The sequence below is a fragment of the Eschrichtius robustus genome, chromosome 20 (genome assembly GCF_028021215.1).
Source record: "Eschrichtius robustus isolate mEscRob2 chromosome 20, mEscRob2.pri, whole genome shotgun sequence".
NCBI lineage: Eukaryota > Metazoa > Chordata > Mammalia > Artiodactyla > Eschrichtiidae > Eschrichtius > Eschrichtius robustus.
Genome location: NC_090843.1, coordinates 1860650 through 1880961, shown reverse-complemented (window position 1 = coordinate 1880961; position 20312 = coordinate 1860650). Strand labels below are relative to the sequence as shown.

General features: G+C 47.5%; 2 protein-coding genes across 5 annotated transcripts in view; one reads left to right on the top strand and one right to left on the bottom strand.

Moving 5' to 3' along the window:
• ARSG (arylsulfatase G) overlaps nt 1–20312 on the bottom strand; it is a 118655-nt gene that overhangs the window by 88655 nt on the left and 9688 nt on the right. The gene's annotated exons all lie outside the window — the stretch shown is intronic.
• SLC16A6 (solute carrier family 16 member 6) lies at nt 1522–18367 on the top strand. The gene is made up of 6 exons (XM_068530580.1): nt 1522–1661; nt 8403–8641; nt 10955–11098; nt 11989–12117; nt 14172–14987; nt 16175–18367. The coding sequence occupies exons 2-6, from the start codon at nt 8410–8412 to the stop codon at nt 16423–16425; spliced, it is 1572 nt and encodes a 523-aa protein (XP_068386681.1). The 5' UTR covers nt 1522–1661; nt 8403–8409; the 3' UTR covers nt 16426–18367.

Below are 20312 nucleotides of genomic sequence, written 5' to 3'. Positions count from 1 at the left end.
CTGTACCGTCCCGGTCGTAAGCAGGCACTCTGCGCCAACACACCTGCTCCCCTAACCCACGCCAGAGCTTGTTAACAGCACAAAATGGCACTTAACCCAGTAGACCCGATGCCAAAATCACGGGGGAAATCAGGCAGCGACCGCAAAGGGCTTTTTATTATGATTCAGACCGCCGACTCCTCCCGGTGGCGACCCTCCGTACACGCACCCCCAAAGTAGGCTCTCCCGAGTTTCTCACATCAGAAGCACATTCTCCGAACCCAATGCAGGGAGCGGCTGGTGCCAGAGTCGGCAGGGGGACGCGGGGAATAAGGCTTTCTGCTTCCGAGCAGTTCTCAAAGAGGCCCTGGGGACGTGAGGTGGACACCAGGCGGCCGAGTCTGTGCCCCCGCGGGCTCCGAAACGCCTGGGACGCGACACACGGCTTTGTCCCCGTGACGAGCTCCTTACTGAGGTTCCCGAGCATCATCTAATGAGCCCCCTGTGACCCTGCGGTCCGGGACTCCGGGACGAGGGGCACGCACCCCCTCGACGTCCGGGTCCCTCGCCCACCGGAGCTCCCCGCGAGTTCTGCAGCCTGGCACCTGTGTGGACGTCGCCTCCCGCTTGGCGGGGAGGATGCGCGCGCGCCCCGGGCCGGGGATGCTGACTCAGCCCGGCTGCTCGCCCACATCCCTCGCGCGCAACGCGATGCTGTCGCTTCTGCAGCAAAGGGGGGAAAGCAAAGCGCCCGTGGCAGCCGGCCGCGAGCTTCCTAGGGCCCACACCCCCCCCCCAAGGGGAACCGCTGGGGTGCGCGAGTTGACGAACTCGGGGGAAGCGGGCACGAGAGGAGGAACTCGGGGTCCGCGGCGCTGCGCGCGCAGCTCACACCCGAACTGGAAGGAACCTGTTCTGCCCGGGGCGGGCGCAGAGCCGCCGCAGCCGGGAGCCCAAGCCCTCCGGGCGCGGGCGGGGCCGGCGGGAAGGGAGGCGGCCCGGGGACCCCGCACGTCCGGCCGGACGTGTCCGCAGACTGGGTGCCGGCGCGCCCCGCTTACAGTGCGGCCGAGCGCCGGGGTCCGGTCGGGCCAGGCGCGCCAGGATGCGCGGGGCCGGGGCGGGTGGGGGGCGGCCCCGCGGGACCCCACGGCCGGTCTGGGGTCTGGCACGGCGAGGCCGTTACCTTCCGTGACCCCCGGCCCGGGCCCCGGGCGGGCGCGGGCCCGGCACGGCCTCGTCCACGTGGGCCGGCGCGCGCACGCCGGGCCGGCCCCCTCCTTGGCGGCGCTCCGCGCTCGCAGCACATGGTCGGCGGCGCGCCCCCGAGGCCGGCGGAGACCGGCTGCAGCCGGTATAGGATAAGCGATAGGCAGCGACGCGGGGCCGGGGCGCGGACGGCGGCACGCACGGCTCGGCGCGGCGCGGCGCGGGCGGCGGGGAGGGGGGCGGGGGGCGCGGCGCGGGGGCCCGAGGCGCGGGAGCGGGCGGGGGGCCGGAGCCGGGCGCGGCGGGGCGGGCGCCCGGGGCTCGCCCGCCGGAGCCAACTTGCCCTAGGCTCGGGCCCACGCCCTAAGGGGTTAATCCTCTCTTGTGTTCCCGAGCGGCTTATAAGGAGGGGGCGGCCTGGTCTCCGCCTTATTGGGAGCCTTTTGGGGTTTATTCTCTTCCCTTCTAACTTGGTGAGTTGGTTTTATCATTTTACATGTTTAAAAGTTTGATGGTGGGGTGTGGGTGGTTTTTTTATTTTTAAGCTATGTTGGGAGCTTTTGGGGGCTGGTGGGGGGGTAGGTTGGAGGGAGGAAGAGGAAACCACTTAACTGCTTAACATTTTGGATAGGTTATTCCCCCGAATCTTCTCTGACAGTTGGGAATGCCCGGGGCCACCGGGATGGCGCGCTCTCACCAGTGCGGGCAGCCGAGAGTTGCCTGTCGGTGGCCCGGGTACAGTCGGTGTCCGGAAAACACGTAAAGGCAGGTTTGGCCTTTGGGTGCCCCCCGGCCCAGGCGAGGGGCTCCGGGCTGTCGGGCGAGGGGGGCGCCGCGCTGAGCCCCCTGCATGGATTTTCCGCATGAAGTTGCCCGCGCGTCACAGGAGCGAAATGTCAGAGGTACCGTCCCCAGGCTCGCGCGCGCGCGCAGGGCGACCCCGCAGACAGCGCCAGGGAAAGCGGGGTTCCCGGCCTCCCCCCGCCTGACACACGCACCCGGGGCGGCCGACGGGGAGGCAGGCATGTCCCCGCCGAGAGCAGCTCGTCCACCTTGACCGTCAGGGCCGTCAGCGGCTGACGGCTGGTCCCGCTCAACTTCCAAGGTTCCCAGGGCTGCCAACCACGGGAAAGCGCCCGGGTAGCTGAGCGGCGCTGTGGCCAGGGAGGATGGTTTTGCAGAGGAAATGGGTTATTTCCTTCTGTTTCTTTTTTAAACTAGACCGCCACACTCTCCCAGCAGACAGGTGATAGAAGTTTGTTAGGTGGCATGTAACATGTCACCAAACACGGGGGGCGTCAGTCTTAGAGAAAAGCTCCCCGGAACCAACCGGGGAAGAGCAAGCAATGACACCTTGTCATCCTGGAAGCTGGTTTTGTTTGCACGGTTATAGACAAACCGAGCCAGCTCTTTCTCAAAGGAGACGGTTTCTACCCCGGGGAATGGGATTTCTCGGTAATCTTATTATTTTGCAAATCATACTAAGTGGATTGGGTGGAGGGTCTTGTTTGCAAAAACAATCCCAAGTGCTATGCAGAGATCTCGAAGTGATGCATCTCCCCATGTCCAAGCACCAGTCCCTGTCACTGGGGGGGGGGGGGGGGGCGATCAACAATACATCCTGCCTGGTGGATACAGAAATACCTCTTCTCATCATTAAGAGTGTCCAAGATAGTTCCAGTATGTATATAAACAGTGCAGCCAAGTGGAAAAGCTCCTTCTCTATGAGACCCACCAACCCTGAGTTCTCCTTCTGTGGTTTCCCAAAAAGGACTTTGCTCGGTGGAACTCCTGAGGACGACACTTAAATTAGGGGTTAGGTTTCTACATCACGATCTTGTAAAAGGGGGTGAATCGGTGCTCTCCAGGGATTCAGAGCAGCTGAGGCTGCCGTCCAGGTTAGGTTTGGGGGTTTTGTTTTTTGTTTTTTTTTTTAAATAGAGAACTGAAGTGAGCTTCACCTAAATACAGACTGGTTTTGACAACCAGGGCTGGAAACAACTTGTCGAAAGCTGTTCTCCAGGCTACGCCTTTAAGAAGAATGGCGATTGGCAGTGGCTCGCTGAGGCTTTGTTCACACCAGCCACACCAGCAGCTGCCACCGCTGCCCACCCAGAGCCTGCGTTTTGAACCCTGCTCTGACCTGACCCTGGACTGGCACGCTGACGGTCTATCACGTCCAGTATTTTGCGTCCTTCGTGCCTCCAGGGGACAGCTTTTCTCAAGAAATCAAATCGCAGAGGGAGTCCCAGCTATAGCAGATTCCCAAGCCTTGGCAGGATTCTCGTTTATTTAAGATTAGACAACCAAATGCTCATAGGAAATCACTCCAAACGACCCAGTGCATTTTGTCCGTTCTGCTTCCTTTGGGAGAACATTAGGGGGAAGGCGACATGGCTGCCAGGAACCCCCCGTTCCGAATCGCAGCATTTTACCCTCCAGACCTCCGTGTCTCACCCCTGCTTTTAGAGGATGAAACTTAGGAACAAAGTCATTTCCCCATGAGTGTGCAGCCAGTTAATGGTAAATAGAAATTCAACACATAACGCACAAGGGCCTCACGAAGACAGACCTGTGGACCTTGCGTCAAAGGACTCAAAAATGAATTGAGAAAGATGAAAGGGTAACTTGGAGCAAGTGGGGGTCAAAGGCTATCAGAGAAATGTAGATTTTTAGGGCAGGCAGAGATCTGAGATCACCTCCGTCTAGTTCAACTCCCTTGTTCACCTCTTGACACTGAAAATCAAGGAGCAAGGTGATTCTCCCAAGGCTGTGGGGTCGCTCCTCGCTTGGCTATATCCCCACACAGTAAAACGAATATCCCATCCCGTCACGTCAGAGAAATTCACATGCCCATAAAACCAAAACAGATTATTTCCATGTTCTGGAATTCTTAGAGCCTTTGAAGCCACAGGCCTTTCTCTCTTTCGTTTGTAGAGGCCAACCCGTTAGTTAAGCCAGTCGGCCTGCTGAGGGGATGGCGGAAAGGAAAGAGTCCAGGGGAAGGATTTATTCTGCAAGCAGGGACTTCCTCACTTGATGACTGGGTTTTAGGAGGCTAGAGCCGTGCATTGCTTCAGGAGCGCCCCAAGACGAATACTTTGTTTAGTGAACTTTTATTGAGCACATACTATGTGCCAGACACACTGCCAGGCACTGGGTCTGGAAAGAGCTGGCGACTGCCCTGTGTGCAAGGCGTCCTCAACCGTATGTTACAGAAACCCGGTTCTTCTATTATCATTCTGTACTGTGATCTTCAAAGCTCAATATACCAGGGCATAGGATGCTTTAGGATGATGAAGGCGTAAACTTGGGAGTATCAGTGGGTTCTGGGGTGTCATCTTTCTTTTATGATGATCCCAGTAAAACAATAAAAAAGCTGTCCTCCCCAAACCTAAGAATGCAGGTGAGAGTTATATTTGGATCTAGCTCCAGGGGAGTAGCCCAGATGTAAAGTTTAAAGAAACAAAGGAATTGAACACCCAGAAGGAGCTCAGAGAGTAAACAGAAGGAAAGCAGTCAGACAGCTGCCATCTTCGAGCCAGCTGTCCTAGATCGGATCTAACCAACGTCCGGCTCCTTTACACCCACGTCTGCAAGAACCACCTGGCACTTGCACTTTTCCTCCCGGCTCCCAGCTCTCCTTGGGCCAGTAGGTTTAACCTGAGCAATCAGGTGGTTGAGAACTCAGTGCTGAATACCGAAGTGTCAGCTGCCAAAGCTGGGGGAGCTTTAAGGATTCCCAAAGCCAACCTCTTCATTTGACGAGTGAGGCACTCTGGCCCAGAGAGGTGCAGTGACTTTCTCCGGGTCACACAGTGACGTGGTGAAAGAGTCCTCACAATCTCTATAGGAAACGTCCCCTCCCTGGGCTTCAGAATGTTGTTCTGCATCCTAATACAGCGGGGCCCCGGGGAGACAGGAGATCAGATGCTGGACCATTTCGGTCCAGTCCCTTCCCCTCTCTGGGGGTCGGTTTCCCCATTTTGCAAAATGAGTGGGATTTTACAAAGAGGAGATGGACCCAGATGGGCTCCAAATCCCATTTTGGTTGTAACGTTCTGTAATTCTAACTCCACCCACCCCGGGGCCTCCAGCCCCACCCATCTTGCACATTCAAACCACCAACGGCAACAGGCAAAGAAAGAGAGAGATGGGCACCCATCACCAGAACTGAAGCGCTGGCCTCACCCAGGGCCTTCTGATAGTAGGAAACCTCGTCTTTGTACAAAAACTGCAGTCTGGTCTTGATCCTCTAAAATGCAACCCAACAGAAAGATTCTGTGTCTTGGTCCTGCAGTGATTTTAGGCTAGAGAGGGCTTCTGTTTGTCTCTTTGGGGCCTTTATCAATTTTAGCCCAATGTGTTTTTATTCAGGTTGGCCCCAAGCCCTCTCTTAAAATGCTAAGATCTTATGGGCACCCTTCTGTGTCAGATCGTGCCAATGTGGCCTTGGACTTAGTCGCCACTGCTTGTCAGAAATGTCCTGAGCTCCGGGAGGACATGGCTGAATGGTTTTAAAACGTGATGGGATTTCAGTCTTAAGGTTCCTTATCATTATCATCAACAAACAATTTCATCCATGGAGGCAGAGGCCATCTCTCTATTTTCACTGTCCCCCCTAGCGTAGGCCCTGGCACCCAGCAGTTACTTTGTTGGAAAGAATTAATTAAAGCTGTGTGCAAGGTACCTGGGGCGGGGGGGAAGGGATGCAAAGAGAAATAGGCCCCAGATTTGTTTTCCGTGAGCTTACAGTTTAACTGAGCAAATAGGATAAACGCATGCAAGTAAACAGTACTCCGTTATTAAGGGGTGCCTGTCACGTGACGAGGGCTCCTTCGGTTGGTTGAGCGGATCAGAGGAAGCCTACAGAGCAGGAGGGTGTGACGGAGCAGGCCCTCGTGGGCGCCAGCTGGAGGGGGGCCTCCAGCCTTGGGAAGGGGCATGGCCACAGGCAAGGTGGCTGGCCAGGCAAGTGACAGAGCAGGAAGAATGAAGGCTGCCGAGATCCGTGGGGGGCAGGGGCTTCCAATTAGGAAGGACTCTGAAAGTCAAGCTGAGCTCGTGGATTCTGTCCTTCAGAAAGAGGAAGGCCACTGAAAAAGTCCGAGCAGAACAATGTCATGACGATGCAGCATTCCAGAAAGATCGATCGTGCCAGACAGTTGAGAGACCAGTGAAGGAGCCTTGGGCTTCCAAGGCGAAGCTCAAAGGAGTGGCCCAGTAGGGGGGGCGAGATGGGAGGGTGACCTGAGCTGGGGACTCCCCCCCGCACTCCCCCTCCTTCCCTCCTACCCCGCTCCCTAGGGCTGAACACGGTTCCAAAGCCAACACTGGCGTGTACTTTTTTTTTTTTCCTTCTCAATCTTAAGCCCACTACCGTTGTCGGCTCCTCTGCCCCAGCTGCCTCATCTTGGGAGCAAACTTTGAAAGTCTTAACGGAGGAGGGGACTTGGGAAAAGCCTCAGCTGCTGGAGGGCTCGGGGTTCCCATGTTAAATCAGCCGCTTTCCGTGTTGGGAACATGAATGACAAACTGGTGTGTAATTGTTACCCTACACCCAGAGCCACTTAAGTGCTCTTCCCGCCTTTGCCCTCAGCTCTCAGGCATGACACGTTGACACACATCAAAATGCAGAGGCCTTTGCTGCAGGGAGCATAGCGTCTTAAGGCATCTTATGCCCTATTTATGCAACCAAGTAGCCAACAGAGAGTAAAAAGTGAGTATACAGTCCTTTCAGAGTACTAGGCTACCATGCTATCAATAGGCTGAATAATATGAAATTAGGTCAGATTTGCTGCTTTGTAAGATTCTCAGAGCAGGTTCCGAATACTGGATCCCCGTATCAGAAACTGGAAAGTCTACTGGCTAGATGAGGTTTTGTCCTGTTATTTCTCAATTGCTCTCCATTTTCAATAAAACCTGCCTTAGTATGTGAGCACGACAACTCGAGGCTAGGCCACCCACGCATCCTGAAAGTTCACCTGGATACAACTGCATAATGGTAGAGAATTCTTAAACTCAAGGTGCGTTGCCATTAAGAGCGCGGAGACCACAGACTCATTTGTTATTTATAGGTATTAATTTTTAGTTGGGTTAAAAACACACATCACTATTTCAAAGTGTATGTAATTGCAGAGGTTTTGAAAATGTCCGCGTTTTATGCGCTTAAGCCCGCCGCAGAAGCCTTAAACGACCCTGCCTCCAGTGTTAAATATTGTTTCCCCTTAGTGGCAATACGGCACAGGGATCTGATGTTCTGATGTTTGTTGCAACCTGAATGGAAAAGCATAGCGAGGTCAGGAGTAACTTGGTTTAAGTTCCCTGGCTGTCCAGACCCCGCAAATTGGTAGTGCCTTATTTGGTCACTATATCCTAGAGTACTGGTCCTGTGTGGAGAAATTCCATTTCTCATATACCACGTGGTGACTGACTTTGAGGAACTCATTCATGCTAAACCAACACCCAGAAGACAGAATCCCCAAATTTTAATTTGTAGCCACATTCCGTTCCCGTAGGTACAGCCATATGGGACCCCAGACCATAATCAGAATGTTGCTGAGTAGGAAGTAGGATGGTCTGAATGACCAGGGGCATCAAGCAGAGATACAGGACGTCTCCAGCACTTAGCTGCCCCTGCAAGGTGGCCTCTGAGCCTCTCTCTTCCTAGGCTTCATTTCTGATCCACATTCCTTACGGTCAATTCAATCTTCCTTTACCTAACTTGTCTTCAGGTTCAAGGTCAGCACTGATCCTTGGTCTGGTGGCCATTCTTTGTCCTCCAAAGTGCCTCTAAATATTCTGCCCAGATTCTTTGTTTTTTTTGGTTAGTTTTTCCATTTAACTGCCATAGCTTGGAAGTCTTCCTTCCCAGAATCTTTAGGGGCTCCATATACAATACAAACATAGTTAGTTCATTAGATAGATAGATAGATAGATAGATAGATAGATAGATAGATAAAGATGGATAGATAAAATGATAGATGACAGAGACAGATAATGATATAAATGTGATGATAGATAAAAGATGACACAGATGTATAGATAGATAGATACTATTATTCAAAGACTTTATACTAACTGCACATGATTTAAATATTCATCAACCTAAGAAAGGTAGTAAGTAGTTCTCATCTGTTATGTTGAGTATTAGAATCATCCACCCTCATGCCATTGCTGGTCTAATTTTTTTTTTTTTTAACTTTTTCTTTTAGATTAAGAATGCCCCAAAAGAAATCACAGCTTTGTTCCAGAGCCAATGTTTATACTCAAGTGCCTGATGGAGGATGGGGCTGGGTGGTAGCTGTTTCTTTTTTCTTCGTTGAAGTCTTCACCTATGGCATCATCAAGTCATTTGGTGTCTTCTTCAATGACTTAATGGACAGTTTTGATGAATCCAATAGCAGGATCTCATGGATAATATCCATTTGTGTGTTTGTCTTAACATTTACAGGTTAGTACATCTTCCAGCTTAAGAGCTATATAAGCATATGCCTCTTTCAGTCTGCCTAATTATGTAAGAGGCGCTGAAGGAAAAAGTCTGCTTGCCAGACTTGACTGCCTTCATTTAATGCACATGTGTTAAACACCTACTGTATGCACTCTCTTAGGATACTGTAGATTATTTTGAGGACAATAGCAAACCCCGGTTCAATGGGAATGTGGTCATTTCCTAAAGAAGCAGCATTAAAAGTTCTTGGCATCCTGGGTCCTGATCTCGTAAAAACAAGCTGAGGAAACAGGTTGGGAACATGAAAATGTGGCTACATGAAGAAGAAAGATGGAAGGTGTAAAAGGGTATATGGGAAAACTACCCATATTGTCCAGAGAGGATATTCTGAATTCCAAACACCTGTTTCCCTAAAGGACTTCACTGGCTAATCAGTCTGCCCAGCTCCCAGATCCAACAGCATCAGATGAATGGGGTTGTAGTATAATTCTTAACATACTAATTTTCACTTGGTCCCATTCAGACCTAATTCAACACATCTCTGAGGTCTCATGACGGTTCATCCATCTGTCAGGGGCCGCGCCAGGGTCTTCTGAGAAAGCAAGGCCATTGAACTCACCGCTGACAGTTAACGGGGCTGAACTTCAGCTTCCCTAACTTTACCCTAATATCCTGTCATGGAACCATTGCCTCTGAAGTTTTCTAAGCCTGTCTTTAAAGGTACTTAGTTTTCAGCCCTATACTGTCTCACAAAGGTAGCTCCATTGTTCTTTGCTACCGGGTAAAGTCAGAATTTCTCCCGTTAGCCCTGATACCCTCTCCTACACGGTTCATGGAAGTACTCCTAGTTCCGGTTTGAGTATTAAGATACTTAATTTCTTAATTGGCAGGATGTTTACTTTCATGGAAAGATAACTTACATGAATTAGAACCAAAATTTTACATTTGGTAACCAAAATAAAACGAAAATCCCAAAGCTGAACTTTTAGCCGTTTTCTAACCAAAGATAATATAGTCAACAAGAAATTTCCAGCTAATACTATTATACCAGAAGATAATTGTTCTTCATGCTGTTATTCTAGTCATTAATGCCTTGAGGTACACACTGCCTAAAAATGATCCTAGTGATTTCATTATTCGCTATATTAATATATTAGTTTACATTCAACTCACATAAGAGATAGGTATGCACCAACCCCAACAAAATTCTTCCTCCCCCCAACTCTGGAGGGTTCCCTTATCTCATTGTACTCAAGGCAGTATCAGTGGGAGCCTAAGTAGCATCTAACTAGGAAGCTCATCTTCCAGATTTAAAGGTCCTGGAGGATACAGAGCACAGAAGCTACGCCAACTGTAATTCATCAGCCACTTTGAACTATCTATCCCATAGCTAGCCTCCTTTTGGTATGCATAACAGAATTCACCATACTTTCATACCACTTGCAAAAAAGTCAAATGGAACTTAGCTGGAATTTGACCCTAAACGGAGCCTTTTAAAAAAGAATCCAAAGCAGCGAGTATAGAAAAAAAAAAAAAAAGGCTCGTACAATCACAGGAAAAGCCCATTTTTATTACAGAATAACATAAATTTAATGCATATCCAATTTTATAGGGGCTCCTGGTGAGTCAAAATCTTTCATCGGAGACGAAAGATATGTTTTATACTATGACTCTTGATTTCTCTTCAAGGAGCCCCCAAAATATATTGTCCAGCTTGTGCAAATAGTAAAATAAGTCCTGAACTGACTTAAGGAACCATTGCACAAAATGTATTCTGTATCTTACATCATCACCTCCATGTTCAAGGCTTAAAAGATGGAATCTTACCATGGACTCACGGACACAGAGAACAGACGTGTGGTTCCCAAGGAGGAGGGGGAGGGATGGGGAGGGAGGGTGGGGTGAGCAGGTGCCAATGAGTGTATACAGGATGGAGAAACAGCAAGGCCCCACTGTGTAGCACAGGGAACTGCATTCCACATCCTGGGATAAACCATACGGGAAAAGAATATTTTTAAAACACGGGTGCATATACACGTATGTATAACTGAATCACTCGGCTGTACGCCCGAAACTAACACAACGTGGTAAACCAACTACACTTCACTAAACGTTAGAAAATGTAAAATTAAACAAGATGGAATCTTAGGGTATATGTAGAGCTGATTCACTCTGCTATACAGCAGAAACTAACACACCATTGTAAAGCAATTAAACTCCAATAAAGATGCTAAAAAATTTTTTTAAAAAAGGAGTCCTAGGGAGGCTAAGGCTTTTGCCTCTGGGAGCTGAGACCCCGTTTTGCTCTTTCTGCAGCTCCTGTGTCCACTGTCCTGAGCATTGGGTTTGGACACCGTCTGGTGGTGATGGTCGGGGGGCTGCTGGTCAGCGTGGGCATGGTGATCGCCTCCTTCTCACAGAAGGTCTACCACATGTACATTGCCATCGGCATCATCTCTGGTAAGCACTTCTCCTGGGCTCCCTCATTCTCCAGAGACTTAGCTTCTAGAACAAGGGAGGGGGGGGAGGGAATCAAATCCAAAGTGTATTTTTTTCTCCCTTTCTCTTTTTTTCTTTAAAATTAATAAAATCCAAAGTGTATTTCTTTCTCCCTTTCTCTTTTTTTCTTTAAAATTAATAATGTCCCAGATCAGTCGTTTTGAACTGGGCTGTATGGGCTCCAGGGTATTCCCCTGGGAACCTCTTCTCAATGCCCAGGACTTTCTGATTTTTTTTTTTTTTTTTTAATATTTACCAATGAGAAAGAGAACTTCTCTTTTGTGATAGTTTGCAGCCAAAAGACATCATTTTCACAAAGTAAGGTTTGAATTTCTTTAGCTGAGATTTCCCAAGTCGGGCTGTGAGGATCCTGAGCTGTAGGGGAGGGGTCTGTGCTGGACTTATTCTTAGGGGTCTGAGAAAACTTTTTTCCCTTTCAAAACACTTTAAATCTTTTCATATATTTCTACACATACCAAAACTCATTTATTTCCAAATAGAAGTCATGTATAAAAACTATATTCGATAAGAGTTCTGTCCATTGTGGATTATATAAATTTGGGGGGAAAAAAATTGCAGAAAAGTAGGGGAAAAAAAAAGAAAACAGGTTTGTTTGTTTTTTTAACTCCTAGCTTTCCAAAACAGCTCTTGCAGTTTCTCCAGACCTCTGATGAAACCTGTTTTTTTTTTTTTTTTTTTTTTTGCTACAGCACTATTTTCCAGAATGAATTTCTGGGCTCCCAGAACTTATCATTTTAAATATGAACACAAAAATCCCAGATCTTTGAATGCATTCTTCTGGCATCAATGAGGATGTGGTCCTTTCTATCGTTTTTGACTTTCCATCACAGGTCTGGGATACTGCTTTAGCTTTCTCCCAACTGTCACCATTCTGTCACAGTACTTTGACAGAAGACGCTCTGTGGTCACGGCTGTTGCTTCTACAGGAGAATGTTTCGCTATGTTTGCTTTTGCACCAGGTAAGTGGATGACTACGGTCTACGTGTTCACGTGAACTAGCTCTTCTTGCTACACTAATTTTTGCCAACCGTCAGTTAATAGATTGACAGCTTCGACTGCGTGCAGAAGGAAAGGTTAATTGTCTTCTCTTCTCCAGCACATTTTCAGGCTCTGTCTTCCCTAACCCCGATTTTAGGAATTCAAACATTTTCATACTGGTCCAAGTTTACATAAATAGGAATATACAATGGCACATATTCAGTGGTAAGGCTTGAAACAGCCATTCCAAAATAGATGATTTAATGATTTCGGATTGTTCCTATTATTCTATTTCTCTCCTTGGTCAAAAGAGCCATATTCACTGCGGCTTTAAATTGTGCTAGTAAAGTCCCTTTCGTTAACCGTTAACCGTGTGTGGATAATCTCACAGGGAGATTTTTATCCCTGGTTTATTTCCCTATCTTAACGAGAACCTGTGAATTTCACTAGCCAGTGGTAGACAAATCACCTTGGAGACAGATTAACCTCTTACTCTGCCGTTTCTTGGTGAATGTGTCAGTGGATCACGGCAGATTTGTTCAAAGGAGATACATGTAGTAGTATTTCGGGGTGACATGTCATGTCTGAAGCTTTTCAGATAGTTCAGAAAAATTAATGTATGCTTGCCTATAAATAGGCAGACAGAGGAAAACGTTAACTGTTGAAATTCACTGAAGTGCGGGCAGGCAGGCAGGTATCATTCTTCGCACTTTTCCGTCCGTTTGAAATTTTTCAGAACAAAACATTGAGGGGAGAATCAGTGGCGTGTGAACGCCCTGAAGGTAGAAACTGCATCTTGGTCGGCTTTGTTCCCTAGCACATCCCTGGCACCTGGTAGGCAGGCACTCAAGGAACGTGAATTGGAGAAAAGAAGAGCAGACCGATCATTGCCAGAGGCGGGGAAAGCACTTTGAAATACCCAAGCCTGAAAGACTTTGCAATTCTGAGCTTTCCATATTAACAGGGGGAAAAGAAGTGTGAGCAAAGCATGCTACAAAGGTAAATGGAGACCCCCTGCCCCGGAATTCGGGGCTGTCTTGCTAAGCTGATCTTCTTTCTAGGGAACCAACTTACCATGTCTCTTATACCTGACTGTCAGCTCTCAGAGAATGAGAATCTAGTGAAATGAAATTCTAATGAACATCATTTCACCTCTGTGGGATGATGACGAAAATTCCTGAAGGTCTCGTGGGGCCTGCGTTATCCTATCGTCACTAGGGGGCTTGAAGCCCCCTCTGGCCTGACACCCCTCAACCCCCAGAGGACCCCAGCCAGGGTCCAGTCCTCCCCTCCGGGCTGCCTCTGGGCTGGCAGGAAGGTAGTTAGAACATTCCACAAAGTAGAAAGCGGAGAACTGTGGCAATATAGTTACTGCACAGGACTGTACTGTAGCCACAAAATAACTGTCTTAATTCCAGGATAATCCTATGAGCTTTTAGATTCTTAGTTTATCTTCTCCTTCATCTGTTACCACTAAGGGTTGAAGGAGTGGATGGAGAACGATCTAGCTCAGAGGGTGGAAATTCTATTTTGAAGAGGCCAGAGAGGAAATATTTCAGGCTTCATGGACAAGTCCTTGTCGGATCCACTCATCTCTGTGGTGACAGCACAGAAGCAGCCGTGGACGACATTAAAGAATGATCTCGGCTGTGTTCTAGTCAAGGTTTATCATCCAGAACAGGCAGCGGGGGTTGGATTTGGCCCGCAGACGGCTGTCTGCCGAACCTCGACGAGGGTCACGGACTTAGTTCATCTCTTGAGTCTCTGCCTGGCGGAAGGCACCCACCAGAGCTCTTTCAGAGGCCTGGGCTGAAAACGTGCATCTTCCTCCTTCTCGAGTCCTAACAGCCCCCAAACCTAGAAGAAAGGGTAGTGCCTGTCGACTGCATTCCCACGGCCGAGTAACTTTTGTTTACCTGTTTCCCAGTCCGCGTTTCTTCTCGCTCTTCTCCCCCCACCCCACTCCCCCACCCCCCGGTCTGGAGTTCGTTTCTGACCTTGGCTTTTCTTTCTCCTTCGCTCCTGCCCACCCAAGCCATCACGGCCCTGAAGGAGACCATCGGCTGGAGATACAGCCTCCTCTTCGTGGGCCTCCTGCAGCTCAACCTCGTGGTCTGCGGGGCGCTGCTCAGACCCATCATCATCAGAGGACCCGGGACCCCCAAAACCACCGCCCACGAAAATCGGAAAGAAGCGCAATACATGCTTGAGAACGAGAAAACCCGCACCTCGATAGATTCCATTGACTCAGGAGTAGAACTAACTACCTCACCTAAAAACGTGCCTGGTCACACGACCGTAGAGCTCGAGCCCACGGCCGACCTGCAGCAGATCCTGGGCCAGCCCGGCTCCACGCCCGGCTGCCAGAAGGCCCCGCTGCTGGACTTCTCCGTTTTGAAAGAGAAAAGTTTTATCTGCTACGCGTTTTTCGGTCTCTTCGTCACCCTGGGGTTCTTCGCCCCGTCCTTGTACATCATCCCCTTGGGCCTCAGTCTGGGCCTGGACCGGGACCGCGCTGCTCTCTTATTGTCCGCGATGGCGATCGCAGAAGTGTTCGGGAGGATCGGGGCTGGGCTGGTCCTGAACAGAGAGCCCATCCGCAAGATCTACATCGAGCTCATCTGCGTCGTCTTACTGACCGTGTCCCTGTTCGCCTTCACTTTTGCCACTGAATTCTGGGGTCTCATGTCCTGCAGCGTGTTTTCCGGGATTATGGTCGGGACGGTGGCAGGGACCCACATCCCACTGCTCGCTGAGGACGACGTTGTGGGAATCGAGAAGATGTCTTCAGCGGCTGGCGTCTACGTCTTCTTCCAGAGCATCGCGGGACTGGCTGGACCGCCCCTTGCAGGTAAGTTAAATACACAAAGTAAAACCCTTGTCTGCTATCCTTTTACAATACTTTACTTTTCCATGATGGTCTATCCCAGGATATTGAATATACTTCCCTGTGCTCTACAGGAGGAGCTTGTTGTTTGTCCGTCCTGTATCTAAGAGTTTGCACCTGCTCACCCCAAACTCCCACTCCATCCCTCCCCCATCCCCCTCCCCCTTGGCAACCACAAGTCTGTCCTCTCAACCACAAGTCTGTGAGTCTGTTTCTGTTTCGTAGATGAGTTCATCTGTGTCACAGTTTAGATTCCACCTGTAGGATGCTGTCCTTTTATTAATGCCAGCTTCCTATTTGAGTCGAATGAGAAAAAAAACTATTGATTTTTATACTTGCAGAGAATTTTAGAGGTGTTGGGATAGAGATTACCCGAGCCACCTCTCTTGACTTAAATATGAGGAAAGTGAAAGCCAGAGAATGTCAGCCTACAGCCCAATGGTAAATCAGTGACCAAGTCAGGATTAGAACCTGGGTCTGCAGACCAAGCTGCCCGGGCTTTTTCTACCAGTTGGCCTTGAAAAATGCTTGGCGGGGGGAACACTTGGATTTCTGACCTCATTACCCTCTGACTTTTGGGATAACAGAACCAAGGGTCTTCCGTAAGCCAGCTTCCCTCCTAGGGAGGGGTTTTAGGGAACTGAACCTAGAGCTGCACTCTGCAGAGAACTTCACTCATCACTACAGAATATTTCCCTGTAGGAAGGACATAGGTTTGTTTTACATCTTAGCCCTGAAATAAGTCCTTGAGGTTATTGTGATTAGAAATCTTACTCCATGTGAAAAGATACCTGAAGTGAACTCGAGTGAAAATAATAGAGCTCTTTCCTCTTAGGAGAGGATGTCAGCTTTCCAAAGAAGTGGGCATCTCACCGTTCCCAAGTTTTAGATTGTCAACTAGGACAGATCAGCCCACGAAGAACATCTGAGTGACAGAATTTTCTCAGGTGCTAAGTAGGCTGTATGTTTGTCTACATCTTCTCTCCCGTCTAGAAAAGACTCCTACCTTCCACGTGTTTTTTTCTTAAAAAAAAAAAAACAAACAAAAAAACCCCAGACAGAACAAGGAAGGCAGAGAGCCTGAGAAGTGGCTGAGTCTGGGGGAGCCGGGGGGTGGGGTCTTCGTGGCTAACGTGCCGATGTTCCCGCAGGGCTGCTGGTGGACCAGAGCAGGATCTACAGCAGAGCCTTCTACTCCTGCGCGGCTGGGATGCTGGTGGCCGCTGTGTGCCTCGCCCTCGTGAGACCCTGTAAAAGGGGGCTGTGCCGCCGGCCCCGAGCCGGGGAAGGGAAGGCCGAGAGTCACCGTGCGAAAGCTTTACAAGACATCCCAGAAGACTTTCTTGAAATGGACCTGGGGAAGACTGAGCACAGAGCTCCTATGAAAACGGAGCCCGTGTGACACGCTTGTCATTCACACCAGCCTCCCTGGGGGCTGCAGAGGGTGGGGGACAGGGGACCCAGGGCAGCAGAGACGTGGACCACCCACCCGCTTTCCAGACTACACTCTAAAGGGAATGTATGCGTGAACACCACTACCAACATCCTTCTTTTTTTTCTTGTAAGTTTTCCTTTTCGCTTGTTTTTTAAGCCAAAACAAAAACCACTGAACACCCTTTCCGTACATCAACCTGGCTGTATTCAGTAGCAATACGAAGATGCACAGGACTCTCGGGTTCGCATTCCGCTTTTAAAAGAGTGACATGAATTGGCAAAGTGGTTTTAAGAGCTCTCACATGTGATAAACTACTATCTTGGAAAAGGACATCTGGCCAAGGCCATTGAAATGAAATTGGCCATTCCAAAAAGAATCTTACATCATTTAAAACATTTCTCATTTTCAGAAATATGAACAAATTGTTTAAAACCCTTTGAAAAATACTGAGGTTTCCATTAACAAATTAGGGCCTCTGAATTTTCCACATAGTTCATGGAAATGAAGTACAGTTTGAGACCAAACATTTGGCTAGTAAACGGAAATTTTAAAAATATATGTAACTTGAACTTCATAAATGTGAAGATGACCACTTCTTTTTATGGCCAGTCACTACCAGAAGTATTTCAATACAGAATACACAGCACAGCATTCAAAAATGTGTTTCCTATTCCTTTTAATTATTCAGAAATATGTGATTGTAGTGTCTTTAATTTAAACCACTATTTATTATTAAGTTATTCTAGAATGAATAAAGTGATCAAAAGAAAGAAAATCTGAGACATAAGCAGAATTTTTACCCCCTTTCTGCAATCCTTTACATGCCTGAAAGAATACTTCTTAACTTGTAAAGTGACTCTCGTAAAAGGCCAAGTTGTAAGGATTCTTCAGTTTGATGAAAGACGACGTGCGTCATTTAAAGGGGGCCACAACGATGAGGAGCAAATAAATCGCCGTAGCTTTTTTAAGTGGTTTGTTTTATCACCTAAGAATACTTGAGGATCTTCTTTGATCAGAATTATATTTCATTGAATTGTTGAAGCATTTCTGATTTTTTTTTTTTAATCTCACCGTTGAAGCATTTCTGTATTTCACGTGGGACAGCAGAGACATTTATTTTACCATCATGAGTTATATCATATAAACCTTGATTGCTCTATGTTACCAGAGTTATCGGGGTAACTGGTCACTGTTTTTTTTTTTTTGGAGTTACATTACATGTATAGTATTTCTCATGTGCACATTTTTCTGTAAAAGGGCAAGTATGAGGGTTAACAGGTTGGCTACGTACTCATAATGTCCTGAATCTCACTTTACAGGTGACGGTCAGTACTGCTGCTCCATCTTTATTCATTTACTGTTAATTTATGACAACTCAGGGGGAAAAAAAATATAACAAGCCTAGTTTGCCTAGTTTGGTTACAGGTACACACAAGCTTGAATATTTCTCTGCACTGAAATGAAAGTGGCATAGTTCATCACCACCTGCTACGTTTTTGTATAGTGTTTGATCAGCCATAGAAATAGGACAATCTGTAAAACTCTGGGGAGGAGCTGGGGAGGAAATGACACCGTGTCTGTCAAAAACAGACACACCTAGAACAAGTTGGATGTAGCAAATCTCTGTCACTACCAGAGAAGGACTTGGAGCTTGTGGCACTTTTGCAGACTTCATGACTTCAGCACTTTACAGCATTTTTTACTATGAATGTTCAATACAATTTAGTATTTATATCTGGTTTCAGAGCGATCTGCTCAAGACGTCCATTCTGTTAATTGCATGGAAAAAAAAATGTATGCCAATTTCAGTATGTCAGTAATCAAGGTTTTAAATGTTTGGCAGAAAACGAAAACAGGATTGCTGATTTGTTCTGTATTCTGTGACATTCTGGTACTTCTAGATTTGCAATAAATATATGGCTTTTTTATTTAAAGAGAGTGATGCGGTTTTTTATTGACTCCTTGGCGTTCATTGTTGGATCCAGTTAAAGTTATAAAAACTCAAGTAAGATTCATGTCAAATAACGTTTTTAAAACCTTTTGTGCAAAATCTTTTAACTGCACTGGAGACGCATAAACGTTTCCAAGACGTGTTAGTTGAACATCATTATTTCATAAATGAAAAATAAATGAATGAAGACTTCCCTGGTGGTCCAATGGTTAAGACTCCACACTCCCAATGCAGTGGGGCACGGGTTCGATCTCTGGTTGGGGAACTAAGATCCCACATGCCACACAGCATGGCAAAAAATTTAAAAATAAATAAATGAATGAAATGATATCCTGGTGGCCACAGAGAGATAGCTCAGCCTATCAAAAGTAATAAGTGAAAATAGTTAAGACTAACCATACGTGGTTACAGAACAGGCCTAAGAACTGCTCTAACCTGTAAGTAAACAGCACGGACTTCCCATGCCAGGGGTCTGCAAAAACTTTTTCTGCAAAGGTCCAGATGGTAACTATTTAAGGCTTTGCGGGCCACACAGGCTTGGTCACAACTATTCAGCTCCGCCTCTGTAGGGCGCAAACAGCCATAGACAAAATGTAAATGAATGAGCATGGCTGTCTAAATAAAAGTTTATGGATACTGAAATTTGAATTCCATAGAGTTTTCACATACTATGAAATATTGTTGATTTTTTTCAGCCACATAAAAATGTAAAAGCCATTATTAGTTTGCAGGAGGTCAAGAAGAATCGGCAGTGGACCGGATTGGGCCTGCGGGCCTGCTCCACGCACCTGGGACACTGATCGGACAGGTACCACCAGTAGCAAAACTGTAAACTAGCTGTCCTAACTGATGGGAAAGGATCATCGTGGTCAAAGTGAGCCTTAGATCACAGGTGCCAAAGATAGGAAAGATCAAACAGCTGCTAGCACATTATCAGGTTTCATTGCCTTGATTAAAGAGATTTGGCTTCCACGTTACTGATGAAGTAATTTCACTACAAATGTAGACCACTTCCCTTCCCAAAATAAAATCATTCCAGTTGTAAAAATGAGATAAGATCATGTGTTCTTTTAAGACAAACGCATCCTTAACAGATAACAATGTTTCCAAGCTTTTTAACCAGGTTATCAATTTTCCACTCTAATAATGTGTAGGGTAGCTTTTGCACATTTATTTGCCTTTCCTTTAGCTCAATACCTGGTGATAAAATATAGATTCTAACTCAGAGTTCCATGGCCGAGTCATCCATTCAAGTCACTTGAGGTATTTATTACATTTAGATTTCTCTACTTTTCAAATATTCTAAATCAGAAATGATCATGAATCCTTTCTTTCTTTCTTTTTTTTTTTCTCTTCTTGGCCGCAACGCACCACAAAGCTTCTGGGATCCAGTTCCCCGACCAGGATTGAACCCAGCCCACGGCAGTGATAGCGCCACGTCCTAACCACTAGGCCACCAAAGAAGTCCCATGAATCCTTATTTTTAAAAGCTCCCAGATATGGGGCTCACTAATACACTTAGAGTTTAGAAGCCACTGCCCTTAAAATTTTAAATGGTTATGAGTGTTAATTAAAACGACCAATTTAAAGACAATTCAGACATGGTACACGCTAAAAGATCACTCCTATGAGTATACACCTCACTGCAAAAAGAGAAGCTGTCCTGGGTTTCAGGTTTATGGTTAATACACGGGAGGCCTACAGTCTCCAACAGGTGGGCCAGACTCTGTTGCATAAGTAAGGGAACCAGCTCCCCCTGGTGTTCAGTGTCCGTCATGACCACCTGAGGGTGCTGAACAAGAGAAGTGCCAAGGTCAGGAACTTGCAAAATTTCGTTTTTCACGAACGAAAAACTCTCACGGCCAAATCACAATGACCACAGTGACTATGGATCTCCTAGAGG

What these genes read in the sequence shown, in the direction of transcription:
- SLC16A6 (XM_068530580.1), top strand. Translation starts at nt 8,410, where the DNA reads ATGCCCCAAAAGAAATCACAGCTTTGTTCCAGAGCCAATGTTTATACT. An exon ending in GTTTGTCTTAACATTTACAG is followed by an intron (nt 8,642 to 10,954) that starts GTTAGTACATCT and finishes CTCTTTCTGCAG; the next exon opens with CTCCTGTGTCCACTGTCCTG. An exon ending in GGCTGGACCGCCCCTTGCAG is followed by an intron (nt 14,988 to 16,174) that starts GTAAGTTAAATA and finishes ATGTTCCCGCAG; the next exon opens with GGCTGCTGGTGGACCAGAGC.